Raw genomic sequence first — 20,657 nt, 5'->3', positions numbered from 1 at the left:
ATTTTTTGGACGAGAATCTTCTGACTTCTTATATCTGAACTGTGAGTGCACAGGGCTGTTTTAAGAGTTAAGTGACCACATGTGAAGAATGGAATATGGTACACATTATCACTATTACTTGCAGCATGGAGTGCTTGTACCAATTTCCACTCAGTGGTGGACTCACTGACAAGGCAGCTGAGGCCTCTGGGACGAGAGGGTCGGGAGAGGAGGTCAGAGGCGGACACGTGGTGTCCAGAGTGTGTCTGTAGTGACACAGCAGGGATACACAGTCACTGGAGAAAGGGGATCTTCTTAAAGCTGTGAGTGTGAATGAAGTCACCTGGGAAGACCCAGGACCATGGCAGAAACCCTCCCTGCTTCCACATTTCAGGAGTGGATGCCAAGGCCAAGAAACAGAAAAAAGAGGACCATCCCATAAGGTAGGAAGGAGGAGAATCAGAACTGTATGCCAGGTAACAAGAGGCTCTGCAGTGAAAAAAGTACGCCAAATATTTCTAGAGAGGACAAATACAATAAAATGGCCATTCATGAGTTGATGTTACACTCAGAAACAGTGGTTTCAGTGAAATAACAGGGCAGAAGATGATAAAGAGGAGGATCTGAAATGAATCAGATTGGTAAAGAGAGATGATGACTGTATTCAACTATAAAAATCTTATAATTAAAGAAAATTTTTTTTTACTGCACAAATAATTAAGGGCTAGGCACTGAGGATACACCAGTGGTTATTTTGGATAAGGTTCCCCTTCTCATAGAACTATGGAGTGGTGGGGTCAGACAACAAGTAAGTAAATAAATAGAAAAATGACTATAGTTTTCAATATTTACTATGAAGATAACAAAACATTGTATCATAACAGTGATTAGTATGGTAATTTCAGCAAAACAAACAAACAAACAAAAGGTACACTGACAAAAAATCAACAGTATTCTAGAACTTTAGAAAAATAATAACTGAAATGAAGAACTTCATAGATAGGTTTAAAATGAGATTAGAATTAGTTGAAAAAGTGATTAATAAACTGGATGAAGGGCCAGGAGAAAATACCTAGTCTAAGGCATGGAGGGAAAAAAAAGGAAAATATAGAAAAGAATGGAAGAGGCACACACACAAATTCTAAACTATATGTAATAGCAGTCTGAGAATGTGAGGAGAGAAAATGGAACAATATTGAAGAGATAATGGTTGAGAATTTTCCAACTTGAAAGGCATCAAACCACAGGTTCAAGACATCCTATGAACCCAAGCAGAATGAATAAAACAAAAATCTCACCTAGGCATATCAAAGATAGACTGCTGGAACCTAAGGCCAAAAAGGAAATCTCAAAGGCTCCCAAGAAGAAAATGACACGTTAATATTGAGACAGCAACAAGACTAACACCTGACTTCAATCAAAACAGATGAAGTCATATGAAAATGGGATACATTATATTCAAAGGCCTGCGAGGCAATAACTGAAAACCGAGAATTCTGTATCTAATGAAAAGAGGCCTCAAAACATGATTGTAATCTGCCAAAATAGCTAAAATTAAAAACAACTGATGAAAATGTGGAGCCAACGGACTTTTCATGTAGTGCCGGTAGGAACGGAGAAGAGTATGTAAGCACTATGGAAAACAGCAAGTTCTTATAAACATGCCTTAAAACCTACTGCGGTGCCAGCGTTCAAGACGGCCCTACGGGTACCCGTGGTGCGGATGTCCTTGTGTGTCCCCGCCCACAGCGAGTGAAGCTGTCCCCTGTAACCAGGAGGATATCACGGAAATGAAGGTGAGGTCACAGACATTGTGGCTTCCACCTCGGGCTCCAGTGTTGGGAGGACACTCAGGCAGCCCTATGGAGGGGTCAGTATGGCAAGAGTCAGAATAGCCAGCTAAGCTGCTCCTGATTTCTAACCTTCAAAATCTGTGAGACAGTACAAATTCATTGTTGTTTTAAGCTGCTAAGCTTAGGGTTATCTGTTATACAATGATAAGAAATATGCTCAAAAGTATATGCTCTTCAGGTATATGCTCAAAAGTAATGTGTACAATGCAAAGAAATAGAGGAAAACAACAGAATGGGAAAGACTAGAGATCTCTTCAAGAAAATCAGAGATACCAAGGGAACATTTCATGCAAAGATGGGCATAATAAAGGACAGAAATGGTATGGACCTAACAGAAGCAGAAGATATTAAGAAGAGGTGGCAAGAATACACAGAAGAACTGTACAAAAAAGATCTTCATGACCAAGATAATCACAATGGTGTTATCACTCACCTAGAGCCAGACATCCTGGAATGCAAAGTCAAGTGGGTAGGAAGCATCACTACAAATAAAGCTAGTGGAGGTGTTGGAATTCCAGTTGAGCTATTTCAAATCCTGAAAGATGATGCTGTGAAAGTGCTGCACTCAATATGTCAGCAAATTTGGAAAACTCAGCAGTGGCCACAGGACTGGAAAAGGTCAGTTTGCATTCAAATCCCAAAGAAAGGCAATGCCAAAGAATGTTCAAACTACCACACAATTGCACTCATCTCACATGCTAGTAAAGTAATGCTCAATATTCTCCAAGGCAGGCTTCAGCAATATGTGAACTGTGAACTTCCAGATGTTCAAGTTGGATTTAGAAAAGGCAGAGGAACCAGAGATCAAATTGCCAACATCTGCTGGATCATGGAAAAAGCAAGAGAGTTCCAGAAAAACATCTATTTCTGCTTTATTGACTATGCCAAAGGCTTTGACTATATGGATCACAATAAACTGTGGAAAATTCTGCAAGAGATGGGAATACCAGACCACCTGACTTGTCTCTTGAGAAACCTGTATGCAGGTCAGGAAGCAACAGTTAGAACTGGACATGGAACAACAGACTGGTTCCAAATAGCAAAAGGAGTACGTCAAGGCTGTATATTGTTACCCTGCTTATTTAACTTATATGTAGAGTACATAAGCCCAGCGTTGGGCTGGATGAAGCACAAGCTGGAATCAAGATTGCTGGGAGAAATGTCAATAACCTCAGATATGCAGATGACACCATCCTTATGGCAGAAAGCAAAAAAGAACTACAGAGCCTCTTGAAGAAAGTGAAAGAGGAGAGTGAAAAAGTTGGCTTACAACTCAACATTCAGAAAATGAAGATCATGGCATCTGGGTCCCTTCACTTCATGGCAAATAGATGGAAACAGTGACAGACTTTATTTTGGGGGGCTCCAAAATCACTGCAAATGGTGACTGCAGCCATGAAATTCAAAGAAGCTTTCTCCTTGGAAGAAAAGTTATGACCAACCTAGACAGCATATTAAAAAGCAGAGACATTACTTTGCCAACAAAGGTCTATCTAGTCAAAGCTATGGTTTTTCCAGTGGTCATGTATGGATGTGAGAGTTGGACTGTGAAGAAAGCTGATTGCTGAAGAATTGATAACTTTTGAACTGTGGTGCTGGAGAAGACTCTTGAGAGTCCCTTGGACTGCAAGGAGATCCAATCAGTCCATCCTAAAAGAAATCAGTCCTGAATATTCATTGGAAGGACTGATGCTGAAGCGGAAACTCCAATGCTCTGGCCACCTGATGGGAAGAACTGACTCATTTGAAAAGACTCTGATGCTGGGAAAGATTGAAGGTAGGAGGAGAAAGGACACAAGTTTGAGTAAACTCCAGGAGTTTACTCCACACACACACAAATGTATACAATTATTCAAAGCATCTTTATTTATAAGAGCTTAAAACTGGACTCCATTTAAATGTCCATCAACAGGAGACTGGATAAACAAATTGTGGTATATTCATACAATACAACTGAGCAATAAAAAGGAACAAACTCCCGATACATGCAAAAACATGGATGAATCTCAAAAACAGTATTGTGAGCAAAAGAAGGCAGCACAAATGAGTACATATAGTAAGATTCCATTTATATAAAGTTTAAATATATTTACTCTACCATGATAGAAGTCAGATGGCAGTTAGGTTGGCGAGGCAAGGGTGGATACAGCAGGAAGGGAGCTTTCTGGGGTAAGAGAAATGTCCTATAGCTTGGTGGCACTTAAACACAACATAAAGACTAGCTAAATTATATTTTATTGTATGTAAATAAAAGCTCAATTTAAAAAAGATGACATAAAGACATTTTCAAACAACAACAACAAAAAAACCAGCACCAGAAGAGTACAGCAAAGGAGATATGAAATGGTGTTTCTTCAGAATGAAGTAAATAACCCCAGATGGAAGGCCAGAAATGCAGGCAGGAATGTAAAGCAACAGGAAAAGTAACGTGGAAAAAAGGGACAGGAATGGTGCCTGTGTAGCAATAATAAAGATCCTGTGAGGTCTGGAATTAACGAGGTAAGAGCATACAACCCAGGAGATAGAGAAATTAGACTTGAGATTCTTGCGTTGTTGGAATGTGGTGAAAGTAACTTACATTAGACTGGAATAAGGCGAGGATACATAAGATGATGGCAAGAGTAAAGAGTTAAAGAACAACTAATGAATGTATTTAGTTGTTCTTTAACAACTAAATGGCATCACCATTTAACAGCATCACTGACTCAATGGACATGAGTCTGAGAAAACTCTGGGAGACCATGAAGGATAGGGATGTCTGGTGTGCTGCAGTCCATGTGGTTGCAAAGAGTCAGACATGACTGAGAGACTGAACAAGAATGTGTAAGTACCAAGATAACTAACAGTTCAGAAACATGGCATTAAAACCAAAACAAAATTCAATCCAAAGAACACAGGACCAGGTAAATAAGAAGCAAAGTGTAAAACTGCTGTATTTAAACACAGATACACCAGTAATTATCTTAAAAGCAAAATTAAATATTCAAATTAAAAGTCAAAGTTGAGAGCTCTGGAGTCCAGAGTTGGTGGTGGTACCTGCATGGGGAGGACCCTCCCCAACTGATCAAGCAGAAAACCGCTGGCTGGACGACGGGGTCTGGGGCTACCACTGTGCTGGAGAGGGAGAGGGGGTGCCCTGGGAGGAAGATGCTCCAAAGGGAGCCTCAGATGCACACATCAAATCCGCTCAAATCCAGAGTCGCTTTACAACCACTCACACATGGCGGTGGAAGGGGGGGGGGGAGGGGGTGGGCTGCAAGGACAGCAAGAGTGGAATACTGTAAAAGCCAAGCAGAGATTTCAGCGGCTGCCAACTGCAGGACAGGAAGAGTTGGGAGTTTTGATCCTTAGGCCACATTTCAGAAGTAAAGACCGTGCCCCCAGAATAAGGATATGCCATGAGGCTAAATACTCCAATGGAACCATCCTAACAGAGTGTAAAACCAAACCTGAACAAGTTCAAGGGGATACTTAGCACTCCTTAGCAAAAGATAATATAAAATCCCCACAACAGCATATCTTTTGCAGCAGTCAGTATACAACAATAATTAAAGAAAAACTACTACAATTGCAAAGAAATGTGATCCAAGGTCAAGAGAAAAAAAAAAGAGTAAACACCAATAGATCATGAGCTGATCCAGATGTTGGCACTAGTAGACATATGCTTTAAAAGCTGTTATAAAGGATTTAAAGAAAAGGAGTCATATTGAGTGAACAGATAAGCTTACAAAATATGAAAAAAAACACCAAATAAAGATTCTAGAATTAAAGACAGTATCTGAAGTGAAAAAAATATACAGGATGTGCTTAAAGGCAGTAGAAGGATCAACTGAACTTAAAGACAGATCAACAGAAATAATGTGATCCTAAGAATAGAGAGAAAAAGATGGAGAAACAGAGTGAAACAAAACCTAGGCCTCAGTCACCTGTTTGAATAATACTGAACGGTTTAACACACAGATAACTGGCATCCTACAGGCAGAGCAAGAGAATGGGGTAGACAAAATATTTAAAGAAATGATGGTTGAAAATGTCCCAAGCCATCGTATTTCTGATCCAAGCAACTCAGTCACCCCAGAGGATAACAAGCACCTAGTACACAACAGTGAACAGTGGGAAGACAAAAGACAGTGAGACCCCAGAGCATACAAAGACCTCTGGAGAGCACAGAGGACTCTGTCCCGTGCTCTCCTATGACCTACATGGGGAAAGAACCTAAAAGAGTGGATCTATGCATAGGTATAACTGATTCACTTTGCTGTAAAGCAGAAAATAACACAACATTATAAATCAACTACACTGCACCAAAAATTAATTTAAAAAAATAGAGATCTTAAAGCAGCCAAGTAATAAAAAGATGTGTTACATACAGAGGAACAATGCTAAGGATGATGACAAGCCACTCAGCACAAACCATGGAGGCCATAACACAGCAGAATACCATTTTCAAAATGCTAGAAGAAAAAAACCTGTACATTACACCTCCAGGACTTATTTATTGTATAACTGGAAGTAGGTACGTCTGACACCTTCACTGACTTCACCCATGTAATATACATCATGGTGACTACAGCTAATAATACCATACTGTACATTTGGAAGTTGCTGAGTAAACCTTGAATGTTCTCATCCCAAGGAAAAAAAAATTTCTAACAATATGTGGTGACTGGATGTTAACTAAAGTTATTATGTTACTACTTCACAATACCTTCCAATATCAAATCATTATGCTGTACAAAACAAAATACAAAAAGGGGGAAAATTCCAGAAATCTTTACCTAGCAAAAATATCCTTTAAAAGTGAGGATGCAATACAGATCTTTTCAGAGCAACAAAAACTGAGGGATCTGTTACCAGTAGCCCTGAGAATAACATGAAATGCTGAAACAGTTCTTTAGGCAGAAGGGAAATGACATCAGATGAAAAGTCAACTCTAGAAAGGAATGAAAGGACATGGAAACAGGTAATATGTATGTCAATAAAATGAAATGAGTTTTGCACTTCCTTTTTTCCCCTACCCTGAATAATTACTCAATCTCAGAGTCACTGTTAGGTGGGCCAAGCAGGGAGGTACATGTGGCCAAGGGGTGGGTTGGCCCAGCCTCATGGAGCCAGCATGAGGGCATCAAAAGCTCAATGTTACACTCTTTTATACCAAGCAATCAGTTGTCTTTTAATGACACTAGAGAGATAACAGTTGGTTGTCTCTTAATGCCTTTATTTACAGTAAAATAGCCATCATTAAAAAACACTGAAACAGTCTCTAATTTAGAGAAAAGTTACAAATACAGAATTTACTTATCCTGAGCCATTTGAGAGTAAGTTGCCTCATTACCTCTGAACATTAGTGGACATTTCCTATAAACAAGATTATCTTTCCTACAAACATAAGCAGAATAAGATAATCAAAACTGTGAAATTAACACCAACACATTACTACCATCTAGTCCTCAGAGCCCATTTGAGTTTTATCAACTGTTTTAATAATATCCTTTGTGGTTCAAAACACATGCTGTATTTAGTTGTCATGACTCTTGAGTCTCCTTCAGTCTGGGTCCGCTTTTCAGTCTTTCCTTGACTTTTTAAACTTTGAGACTTTTGAGGATTATACACCTGTCATTCTGAGAACAGTTTCTCAATCTGAATTTGTCTAATGTTTACACATGATATGATTATACAGTAATAATGATTAAATTAATGTAAATTAAATTCAATTAATAGGATTCTGGTGTTATAATAAAGTATGTTCATTTTTTTACTTTTGATACTCCTTCAAGACTGGAGCTTAATTCCATACCCTGTGAGTTTGGAATGGGCTTATTAGTAACTTCCTTCCAAGGGGTCATAAAACTACCTCAGATTCTTCTTTGCTCTCTACTGGGTCACTTGCCTGGGGAAAGTTAGCTGCCCTGCTGTGAAGACACTCATGCAGCCCACTGGAGAGGCCCACATGGTGAAGATCTCAGAAACTGAGGCCTCCAGCCAACAAGCTATGTGAGTGCACCATCTTGGAAGCAGATTCTGAACCCCAGGCCAAGCTTTCAAATGACTGAAGCTCTGATTTGACTGCGACATCTTGACTGCAACACCACAAAAGGCCCTGAGTCAGAACCATGCCAGATAAGCCACTCTGATTCCTGATCCACAGAAAATGTGGATTAAAGTTTGTTGTTTCAAGTGGCTAAGTATTGGGATAATCTAAGTACTGGGATAATTAGTTACTTAGCAATTGATAATGAGCACAGTTATCCACCACATTCACAGAAAAATGGTGGTAAGAAGCCATAATATCATCTAAAAAGATGCAGAAAAGTATTAAGACAAAATTCAAGACCCATTCTTGATTTAAAAACAAACAAACAAACTTTCAGCAAACCAGAAAAAGAAGAAAGTTTTCTTATCTTAACAATGAGCACCCTACAGTGGACATCATACTTAAGGGTATAATGTCAAATGCTTTCTCACTAAGACTGGGAAAAGGCAAGGATATTGCTCACTAGTTTTACTGAACATGGTAGGAGGTTCTAGACAATGTAGCATGGTATTGAAAAAATTAAAAGGAAAAGAAGTCAAACTGACTTTATTCTCAGACAACATAATCATGGATGTAAAAAACTGTAAGGACTCTACAAAACAGTTACCAGAAAAAAGTGAATTTAACAGTATTAAAGTATACTAGGTAAACATGTGAAATTCAATGGTGTTTCTACAAAAAACTGCAGATAAAAATACTACAATTCCATTTACAGTAGTTTAAAAAACATTAATACTGAGGCAAGATTTTTCAACAAGAACATTTTTTTTAAGACTCCTGCATTGAATACAAAATGATGCAGAGACAAACTAAAGGAGACCTAAGTAAATGGAGAAAGACACCATGTTCATGGATCAGAAGACTCAATATTATGATTTATTAAGATGCCAAGGCTACTCAATGGGGATAGAAAGGCTTTCAACAAATGATGCTGGGACAACTGGATAATTACATCAGAAAATAATGAATCTTACCTCTACTTCACAGAATACAGAAAAATTAATCTGAGATGGATCAAAGAACTGAAAGTAAAGCTAAAACTATGATGAAACAGGAGAACATCTTTGAGAACTTACGGCGAGCAGTGCTGGTTTAGAGGACCAAAAAAAGCATGAACCCAGGAAGACCAACTGACAATATGGACTTCGTTAAAATTAAAACTCCTCATTAGAAGACATCATTAAGAAAATGAAGACAAGCCATGGAATGCAAGAAAATATTCGCAATAAATATATCTGACAAGAGTTCTATTTGTAACATGTAAAGAATTTTTACACGTCTGTAAGAAATAAGGCAAAAACTAAGAAAAAATGGGCAAAAGACTTGAGTAGTGACTTCATAGTGAATGACAAAGAAACACATGCAAAGGTGCTTAATATTACTAGTCATCTGGGAAATGCAGATTAAAGTACAATGAGAGACCACTTTATATCCACCAGAAAAACTGAAGTTAAAAAGACAAGTACTGGTGCGGATGCAGGGCAACTGGACTTCTATACACTGCAGGTGGGAGGGTAAAATGATACAACCAAGTTGGCATATTCATACTAAGTTATATAAATGCACCTTTCCTATGAACTAGAAATTCTATTCCCAGTTATTTACCCAAAGGAAATGAAAACCTATGACTATAAAGAGAGTTGTAGAAGAATGATCACAGTATCTTTATTCATAATAGCCCCAAACTGGAAACAACCTGGACGTCCATAACCAGGAGAATGGGTAAACAAACAGTTACCTGTTCACATAGAAGAGTATCAGTCATCAATTAAAAAAAAGATTATGATATATACAACAATATGGCTGAATCTCTGAAACATTGTTTTATGGGGAAGAAATAGGACACCAAAGAGTGCTTTCTGTATTATTTCATTTACGTGAAATTCAAGAACAGGCAAATTAATCCACAGTGACTGAAGTCAGCACAGTTGCCACTTATGGGGAGTGGGACTCACAGAAACAAACTTCTGAGATGATGGAAATGTCTGGATCTTGATTAGGGGTAGTTACATGGAATATATATAATATTATCAAATTCAAATCATAAGCTGCTTACAAGAAACCCACCTTAAGTAAAAGATACAGAAAGGTTAAAAAACAAAAAGAGACAAAATGCGCCACGCAAATACTGACCACAGGAAATACTGCTGTTATATTAACAGCCACAATTAGACCTCAAGGCAAAGTGCATTGCCAGAGCTAAAGAGGACAGTTCAGATGGCAGAAGGTTTGTATTGCAGTAAGATGTAGGATTCTAGATTTGTTACGTACTTAATGCAGCTGCAAAACAGATAAAGTATGCCATCTTTTCAAACACATATGAAACACTTACCAAAATCAACATATGCCAGGCAAATTGCAAATTATATCAGTAATAAAGGATTTAAATATGTTCGCTAATTTCAATGTAATTACGCAGTAATCACTAAAAATATTAACTAGAAAACTTCCCTATATTTGGAATTCAACGAACACATCTAAATGATGTTTGGATCAAAGATGAAATCATAATAGAAACTTGAAAATATTCTGAAATGAATGATTGAAATTATATTTTATAAAAACTAGTTTGATCTGGTAAAAGCCATGACTAAAGTTTTAAAACAAGGAATACAACTGAAAATAAGGAGTGAAAATCAATTATATAACTATCTATCTCAAGAAGTTAGAAAAAATTAGCATGTTGAACAGGACAGAAACTCTAAAAAATAGGCGCATGGATGGATTAATGAAATAAAGAAGAAAGATTGCAGAGTTCATCAAAGGCAAAACCAGTATCAGAAATGTAAAAGGGGTATGTGTAAAATGTGAACAGAATAAAGTGTTAACATCTTTTTGCCAATAAATTGAGGGAAGTATATGAAAATAATCAAAATCCTTAAACAAACAAACCACAATCTATCAAAATCAATGCAAGAAATAGAAAACCTGAAAATGAACAATCTTATAACTGTGAACGAAATTGACTTCTTAAACCCTATCACACAGGGACAACTCAAAGCCCACATGCATTTTGCTAATCATTTAAAAAAGTCATAGCAGCTTTTTTTTTTTTTTTAAAAACTCTTCCATAAAAGAGCTTCTCCACTATTAATAGTTTCATCTGGGAAGCAAAACTTTCATACCAAACCTGACATGTACATTACAGAAAGGGATACTTCATGACAATCTTACTCATAAACATACATGGAAGTTCTAAAAAAGAGTAAACTAAAGCCAGTGATATGCAAAAAGAATAATATATCACAATATAAGTGGATTTATTCCATGAAAATTCAACAATTTACCACATTAATAGCATAAAAGAATATACAACCAAGGCAATCGAATAAAAATCTCCATCCACACTTCACACTTAAACAAAAACAAAAAACTCCAGCATATGATAAAAAAAGACACTCTGTAATATGCTAAGGTGTGTGTACAAAAACCCTACAGCAAACATATTTAGTGGCATAATAGCGAAAGCTTTCCTGCTAAGATTAGAATATCCAGCATGATCATTTCTATTCAAAACTGAACTAGAGATCCTACTCAACTCAATAAAAGATACAACAAGTTTAAGGATTAGAAATAAAGATTTCAAAGCAATACCATTTAGCACAAGAACAGCAGAAAACTACATTGAAACATCAAACCAGCTGGATAAAATCTGACGAAAGATGTACCAGTCCACTAAACAGAAAAGCAGAAAAAATGCTCAGGAAAAATAAAAAAAAAGCCTAACAAATGGAAAAATACATTTCTATATTCACATATTAGAGATGCAATATCATATAGATGTCATTTCTCTCCAAACCAATCTATAAATTCAATGAAACGTCAATCAAAAACACAACAGGAATTAGTGTCTTGGTATGAAAAAAGAGAACGCTAATGTTCACATGGAAATGTAACAGGCCAAGAATAGCCAAGAAGTTATTGAAGAATAACACAGAAGTACTCATACCACTGGACAGAGAGACTTATTACACAGATAGAGGAATTAAACTGTGACACTGGCACAGGGCCAAAAAAAAAGGACTAATAGTTTCTTTCAAAGATCACTGACTAAGGCAAAAAAACCCCAAAAAACAAAAAAACAACTGTACTATGGATTTTATAAGATGCAGAAGCAAAATATATGACAATAATAACACTACGGATAAGCAAGGAGAAATGAAAGCATACTCCTGTAAGGTTCTTATACTATATGTAAAACTGTCTATTATTTGAAGAAAGAATGATAAAGAAGTATATTGTAAATCAAAGCACAACCACTAAAACAACAGAATAGGTACAGCTAAAAAGCCAGTAGCAGAGATAAAATGGAACCATTAATATAAGGGGTGAGTAGAAAAATACAGCAAGACGGTAGATTTAAGCCAAACAATATTGATAGCTATAAAAAATAAAAATGGTCTAAACCAGTCCTGTACAACAGAGCCTTCTACAAGGAGAACTTGAATGGTAGCTAATGTGACCAAGGAACTCAAGTTAAAATTTTAACTTAAGTTCAGATAGCCACATGCAGCTACCTACAACTGTATTAGACAGCTGGTGCAACTACTCCAATTAAAACACGAGACCCATAATGCTGTCTGTCTGCAAAAACTCACTTTAGATATAAAGATAGAAATAGGTTAAATGTAAGTGGATGGGAAAAGATATGCAAACACTAATCAACATGGAGCTGAAGAGCACATATTCATATAAGAGCGAGAAAAATTCAGAATCAGGACTGTTACCAGGGAAAAAGAGGGACATTTCATGGTAGCAAAAGGGTCACGCTATCAAGAATAAAAACAATAAAATGTATTAATAGATATGTTCAATAGTAAGAGCTTCAAAACATATCAACCAAAATTGATTAAACTAAAAACAGAACTAGACAAGTCTTCAATCAGGGTTGGATTTCAAACACTCTTTTCACTGCAAATGAGGGGGAAAAAATCAGTTAAGTATACAGAAGAAAGGAACAGTGCTATTAGTCAAGCTGATTGTTTAACATTTATAGAACACATTTACAGCAGCAGAACATATTCTTTTCTGCTAAACATGGAACATTCATGAAGACCACATGCTAGGCCATAAAATAAGCATTAAATGTAAAAAGGTCTGAAATATTCAATGAGTTATATCCTTTGATCCAATGGATTTAAACCACAAATCATAGTAGTTGAAAATTTGTGGAAAATCCCCAAATAATTGGAAGTTAGAAAACATACTTCCAAACAACTAATAACTCACAAGGGAAAGAAATACTTTGAACTAAATGAAAATGAAAATACAATCATCAAAATCTCTGATATTTCACCCAAACCAGTACTTACAAATTTATAGTCCTAATTGCATACATGTAAAAAAGCCTTAAAAGTCAATATTCTAAACTTTCACTTTAAAAAACTAAAAAGGAAGAAATTAAGTCCAAATAAAAGGAAGGAAAAAAATGAAGATAAAAGCAAAAATCAATGAAAAAGAAAAGTGGGGAAAAACAGTGAAACATTAATAAAATAAAAAACTGGTTCTTTGAGAAGACCATTAAAATAGCTAGACAGATTCTAATGACATTAAAATGATAGTAGAGGAATATTATGAACAACTTTATGCCAATAAATTAAAAGACCAAAACAATGGACAAATTCTTTGCAATACACAAACTATTCATACCAAAGCTTACTCAGGAAGAAATGAATAGGCGTATAACTATTAAAGGAACTGAAATGGTAGCTAAATTTTGCTGACACAACTCCTTGCTCAGATGGCTTCACTCGTGAATTAAACCAAACCTTTAAGGAAGAAATAATACCAATTTTACACGGAATCTTCCAAAAAACAGAAGATGAAAAAATACTTCCCAACTTATTTTATGAGGTCCTGATACCAAAACTAGAGAAAGGTATTATTACAGAAAACTACAGATCAATATCGGTCATGAACATGGAGGCAAAAACTTTTAGCAAAAATGTTAGTAAATCCAATTCAGTAGTGTATTAAAAAAATACATAATAACCAAGTGAAATTTATCTGAGGAATGAAACAGCACTTTGTTATTTTAGTATTGATTGTTATAATTCACTATTTTAAGACTGAAAATGATAGTGTTAAGAACAGTTCAAAAAATAAAAAACCCACCTGGCAAAATTCACACAATCCTTGATAAAAAAAAAATTCTCATGTATTTAGGGATAGAAGAGAATATTCTCAACCTGATAGTGGGCACCTATAAAAAAACCTAAGAGCCTAGACATCCAGCTTAATGGAAACGACCAAATACTTTCCCCTCAAGACTAGGATGGAGAAGGCAATGGCACCCCACTCCAGTACTCTTGCCTGGAAAATCCCATGGACGGAGGAGCCTGGTGGGTGCAGTCCATGGGGCTGCGAAGAGTAGGACACGACTGAGCGACTTCATTTTCACTTTTCACTTTCATGCATTGGAGAAGGAAATGGCAACCCACTCCAGTGTTCTTGCCTGGAGAATCCCAGGGACGGGGGAGCCTGGTAGGCTGCCGTCTATGGGGTTGCACAGAGTCGGACACTACAGAAGCGACTTACCAGCAGCAAGACTAGGAATGAGGGAAGGATTTTGACTGTTACCACTTATCTTAAATACTGGAGGTCTTAGCTCACGTGACAGGCCAAGTAAAAGAAATAAAAGGCATGTAGATTGGAAAGAAGGAAAGAAAACTGCCTGTTACAGATGACATGATGGTACACCTAAGAAAATCTCAAGGAATCTATTAGAAAGATGTCTGAACTAATTGAATTTAGCCAAGTCACATGACACAAGGTCAACTTTATGTTTGCACGCGAAGAACAAACAACTGAAACTTTAAATTCCATATAATCTGTAGAGACAGAAAGCTTATCAGTGGTTGCCTGGAGCCTGTGGTAGGGATTGGGATAAATACAGGTTGGGGCAAAAGGGGACAGGCTGGAGTGATGGAAGCGCTCTACATCTGGACTGTAGTGATGAGCTCACGGATGTGTACACACAAGTACACGTGCGCTGCGTGCTAAGTTGCTTCAGTCGTGTCCAACTCTGTGACCCCATGGACTGTAGCCAGCCAGGCTCCTCTGTCCATGGGATTCTCCAGGCAAAAATACTGGACTGGGTTGCCATTTCCTTCCCCAATTTGTCAGAATTCATCAAAATGTTCACTAAAAATGGGTGCATTTTATTGTATGTAAACTATACTTTAGTGAGTCAATTAAAAACACAGATCGGGTCTTACCTGGTGGCTCAGCAGCTAAGACTCTGAGAGCCAATGCAGGAGATAAGAGTTCAATCCCTGGTCAGGGAAGAGCCCACATGCCACCCAGCAACTAAGCCCGTGTACCACAGCTACTGAGCCTGTGCTCTACAGCCAGGGAACCGCAACTCATGAGCCCAGGTTCTGCAACTACTGAAGCCCGCACACCCCAGAGCCTGTGCTCCACAACAATAGAAGCCACTGCAACGAGAGCCTGTGCATCGCAACTGGAAGAGTAGTCCTTGCCTGCTGGAACTAGAGAAATGCCCAGGCGGCAACGAAGATCCAGCACAGTCAGAAATGAAAACAAATAAACAAATAAAATTATAAAAAAACTAAAACACAGATCAATGGGATACAATAAAAAAAATCCATAAAAAGTGCACTATAAATACAGATGATCAATTTTTGACAATCACAGCTCTCAGTACACAACAGTGAATTATGGATAATCTTAAAAAAAAAGTGAGATGTAAATCTCTGCTGGAGTTAAAAAAAAAAGACAATCCCCCACAACTTAATTTTACTTTTCATACAGAAATTAATTCTAGGTAAAAATTAAATCTAAATCTGAGAAGCAAAACAAAATTTCTATAGGATAACAGGACTGTATTTTCATGACTTTGGTAAATCAAAGTTTATTAAAAGGACATAAAAAGCACTAACATAATATCTTTCATTGAAAGACTGATCAAATGGATATATTAAAAGTAACAACCCTTCATTAAAAGATCCAGAGAGTGAAAAGGATAGTCACAGAGTGCGAGAAAGTATCTGCAATAGTCAGATGCAACAAATGACTACAGAATCTATAATATCCAGAATACATACATCACACCTGAAAGTCAATGAGAATATGACTAACAACTCAATAGAAAAATGAACAAGATTCTCAAACAGGCAACGTATCCAGATGACCAATAAAGATATGAAAATGTGTTCAGTAGCTGTAGTCATATGGGAAACAGGAATTAAAACCAGAATAAGGCAGTACCACCAATCCTCCAACACAGCTAAAATTTGAGACTGATGACATCTAATGTTGTAGGGGATATGAAGCAACCAGAACTCCCAAACACTGCTGGCAGGAACATTAACTGACACAATACTTCAGAAGACATCTACTAGAGTTAAAATACATATTCCTTCTGAGCCAGGAATTTCCCTGCCAATTCCCAAACCCTGACTAGAAACAACCACAATTCCAACAGTAGAATAAACTGTGGTGTACTTATCCAATGGGATACTTATTGTACAGAGATGAAAAAGAATAAACCATCATTACATGAAATGACATAGATGAACCTCACAAAGTATGAATCGAATAAGCAGATACAAAACAATATCTACCAATTCCATTTAAATACAGTTTAAAAAAACTATAGTGTTAGAAGTTTATCAAAAAATATCAGTTGCTAAGAAATAACATATGCTTACCATATGAAAGTACCATTCTAAGTAATTTTTTACGTATTTTAACTTGATTTTCACAACTCTGTAATTAGAGGCAACTAATTATCCCAAATGTGCAAATTTAGTCACAAGAGGTTAAATACTTTGCTCAAGGCCACAGAGCAACTACGTGTTAGACCTGGGATGTGAAGGCAGCTAGACTGGCTGGAGACCTTGCAGTCTAAACGCTACATTGCCGCTCAGTGGTAGAGCTTTAATGGAAACACAGAGGAGGAGGGCAAATGAAGCAGGGAGAGGTAAGAGAAGCGGGATTAATAAGTTCCCATCTCCCAAGAAAACAAGCACTAGATAATGCCTCAAATTGGGGGATGGGGTGGGGGAGAAGAGAAGGGATCAAGAATTAGCAGTACATGCGTGTTAACGAAAAAATCTGGAGGACAGATCAGAAAAAAACAGCTAAAACCATCACAAAAGTAGAAACCTCTAGGGAGTGAGTCAGAGTGGACCAGGGAACTGTTAATACTTAACTATTAAGAAAAAATACTTAGCTATTACAGAAAAAAACCACACACACATTGCTTTGGTAAAAGCAATTTTGAAAGGTTTTAATAAGATCTAAATATTTTAAAAACGCTATCATGTATTGAGCCCCAGTGTCCCTGGCACTTAGCTGAACATTTGAAAAGGAGTATCTCATATGGAGTTGGTGCCAGTTATTACTACGATTTTGCTGATGGGGAAACAGATTCAGAGTTAACCAGCTGGCAGGTGGCAGTGTCCATGTCTGGACCACCACGAGGGAAGATGAAGGTCTAGATGTCAACAAAGCAGCAGGGATGAAAGGATATTCAGGAGTCCTGGACAGAAGCAAGTGACTCATGGTGGCTTCAGGGAGAAGGGACAGTAGGAGGGGGATCTGGAATGGATGCCCAGGATTCTGGCTTGAGTACCTGAGGACATGTTGGTCCTTTTCTCTACCACAAGGTCCATGGAAAGAGGAGCAGAGGGCCAGGCCTCTGACAGGGAGCTCCTGAGCTTAGTCACAGATATGCGGAGCTCCAGTATATTTGGGAAAGGCACAGAGGAGTCAGGCAGGATGCATGAGGAAGACCTATGGGTGTGAACTCAGCAGAGGAGGGACAGGCAGAAGACTGAAGAGCATGCAAAGACACAGGGAGAGAAAGAACACCCGTGGCCTGGGCCCGCAGCCTGTCCAGCCTCTGGGCCACCCGTCCAACACGCCCTGTCCCCCATGCGACTCACTGCCCTAAACATCGCCAATAGCTCCCTTTCACTCTTCAAAAACTTTTGTCTCTAGACTATCTTCTGAAATATAATCTACTCATTTATCAATATTGAGATGTCAGGGCTTCTAAGTGCCTCATATTTTCACCGTGAGGTACCTTGGGAACTGGCAGAGCCCTGGGCCAGGGTCAGGCCCTGGCTACATGCTCTCACCAGGCCTCCACATTCCTCCTTCGGAGCACAGAAAATGGCCAAAGAACTCATTTTCTGTGCTTTGGTTACACAGTATGTCTCTCTCCGTCTTGGAAGGTACCTGAGGGCAGGAGGGGCTTTTCAACTTTTCCTGAAAAGCTCTAAATAATACTCTGGGCTTTGTGGGCCATGGGGTCTCAGTCACAGCTATACAACTCTGCCCTTGAGCCGGAAAGCAGTGGAGACCACATATAAATGAACAGGTATGCTGTGTTTTGGTAAGGCTTTATCTTTGAATTGAGAGGTGGACCAAAAGGCCATGGTCTGCTGAGCCCTGCTCCGAATCACCAGCACCCAGGCTAGCATCTGGCATACAGCCGGCACTGGATGAGCAATAATGAAAGGAAACAGCCCTTGGCTTTGTCAGTGAGACGGAAGCAGGTCCTGAGGGAAGGTGATTTCAGCAGAGCAGGGGGGTGGGATGGTTGGCAGAAGGCTGAAGAAGCAGTAAGCTCTTGTTCCAGAGCCCCCAGTTTGCCCAGCAGGCCTGGGGAATGGCCCTGTCTAAGGGGAGCAGGGCTGGGGAAGGAGTCGGGGGTTGCTCCCGAGCTCAGGCGTGTGTGGGGCTGATTGTGAAGGAGGAACACATGTGCCAAGGATAGAGAAACGGGAGGGTGGAGGAGATGACGGGAAAGCCTCAAATCGCTCTTTCTGTGAGACATTCACCCAGACTAAATGCGGAAGACAGCTGGGCTTAGGGACTGGGTGTGCGGCCAAACAGGGAGGCCTGGCCGCCCAGGACAGGGCCACAGACCTCCTTGTCAGCCCCCCTCTTCCCTGGCGAGGCGGCACCTCTAACCGAGCTGGCGGTGGGGCTTGAGGCGCTGACTAGTGTGAGGAGTGTCGCTCCCTGAGGCAGCAGCAGGGCCTACTGGCACTTCCTGTCCCTTCACTTTCCCACGCAGGTAGTGACAGGCAGGCCTAGAGGAAGATGAGTTCACACATCAAACTTGCAGACACGCCCAGTCCTTTCCTGAAGAACATTCAAAGTCACTCGAACTTCAGAGAGTCAGTGGTGGTTTCATCTTAACGCCTTCAAATGTGGACGTGCACGCTGTGAATTATGTCCCCATTAGGCAGAACAGAATTTTTCTTTAAGTGGAAACAACCAATTGGGTGAGGCTTTGCATAGCAGCTACCTAGTTTTATAAGCTTAACAAGAGTATTAAAAGACACAAAACACAACTTCTTACAGAGGAAGTATTAACAGTACGAAGTTTAAACAGCCTGAAAAATTTAGAGTCAAAAACCTATAGCCAGTCAGTTTCACTTTTCCTACGAACCAGGTACCTCCAAAAGGCTTACATTTTGATATTACTCTGTTAATTCATCACAGCTACTGGAATGTGCAGCCATAGTGCTGAAATGTGTAAGAAGGGTTCAGACTTCAAACTATTTTTCAGGAAGAGCTAAAGCCATCTAAAGTATCTTTTAGTTGACATGCCAGAGGAAAAAAGCATTAAGATCTATTTCTTCTGCCTTATTTCAAGGTGAAATCTGCTGTTCCTATTCACAGATTGAAGGCTCTATGTATATTCTAGTAAGTAAAACTTTAATTCCATACTTTCACTCTCAAGTTCTCACTCCTCACAAGTTAAAAGATGATTTTCCTAAAACACATCAATCCTTGCTCTACTGTTTCAAGTTCTTCTCGAGATGATGGTAATCACTGTCTCCAAATTCACTAGCTTTTAGAACGGGGATGCCTACCCTTGTAACACACCTTTGTTTGAAAGGACTTATCAGTACACCTTTAGATGCATTTTCAGTAAACATAACCTCTTACCCTATTGTTGGGTTGATGTTCGGATCAAAACTGTCTTCCACGAACCGCCACACAATGCTTGATTTACCCACACCTGTATCCTGAAATACAACGAGAGAGGTGAAGAAGAAGAAGTTACTTGCTGGCACATACCAAAAACTGCCTTGTGCCCCAAGTTCAGGATTTTGGAAAAATCATCCTGGATAGGTGAATTTTAAAGAAACGCAAAGGAGGTTTTCATAAAAATTCAGCGGAGTAATGATAAGATTTCGAAATGTATTGTAGGAGAGGATATCTGAGTTTACAAAAGATGTGAGGATCTTCTGAAAGACCCCAAGTTTCTGCGTAGTGTGCAAAGTGACAAACTCAATTGATCTCTAACAAGTCTACGTTAAGAATGAACTCTTGAACTACTTCTGAGTAATTCCTGATACATCCCAGCCCCACCCAATATGGGAAGGGGTAAGACTAAGTTATTGAAATCTTTCTCAGTCTTTAAAGCGGCAACTCTGGTAAGAGAGCATCAACTTCAGAAAGTATGCTCTGAAATCGCAAAGTTGCCTTGACAAGTTAGGCAGCTGAAGCTTCAAACCAGTTTTGGGGGCTTTTTGATTTGAATGTCCCACTCCCACCCCAGGAAGGTAAATCTGCGTTAAGTATCAGGGATATTCCACAAGTTCAAAAACACCAAGCAGACAGGAAAGCAGACTAATGCTGCTTGTAAAACAAAAGACCTGTTACTAGTCTTACTTTGCAAGCCTTGGCCAACTCCTAACTAGTACCTAGGAAAACTATTTAAGACTGCTCTTAACCCAGAAGCAATGGAAGGGCAGGGAGGACTCTTTACCCTTTGGGGGGCAGGAAGAGTCCCTGGGCACCAG

The 20,657-nt window shown here is 38.8% G+C and overlaps 1 protein-coding gene across 2 annotated transcripts in view; it reads right to left on the bottom strand.

Annotated features, from left to right (window-relative positions):
• Positions 1-20,657, bottom strand: part of RAB22A (RAB22A, member RAS oncogene family) — a 53,480-nt gene that overhangs the window by 32,293 nt on the left and 530 nt on the right. For both annotated transcript variants that reach the window (XM_027559000.1, XM_027558999.1), the window contains exon 2: positions 19,798-19,877. In XM_027559000.1, coding sequence (XP_027414801.1) covers positions 19,798-19,877 — 80 coding nt within the window. The remainder of the gene's footprint in view (positions 1-19,797; positions 19,878-20,657) is intronic.

Source organism: Bos indicus x Bos taurus, chromosome 13 (assembly GCF_003369695.1).
Source record: "Bos indicus x Bos taurus breed Angus x Brahman F1 hybrid chromosome 13, Bos_hybrid_MaternalHap_v2.0, whole genome shotgun sequence".
NCBI classification, from domain to species: domain Eukaryota; kingdom Metazoa; phylum Chordata; class Mammalia; order Artiodactyla; family Bovidae; genus Bos; species Bos indicus x Bos taurus.
The sequence above is the reverse complement of the archived record's forward strand: the minus strand, read 5'-3'. Positions and strand labels throughout refer to the sequence as shown.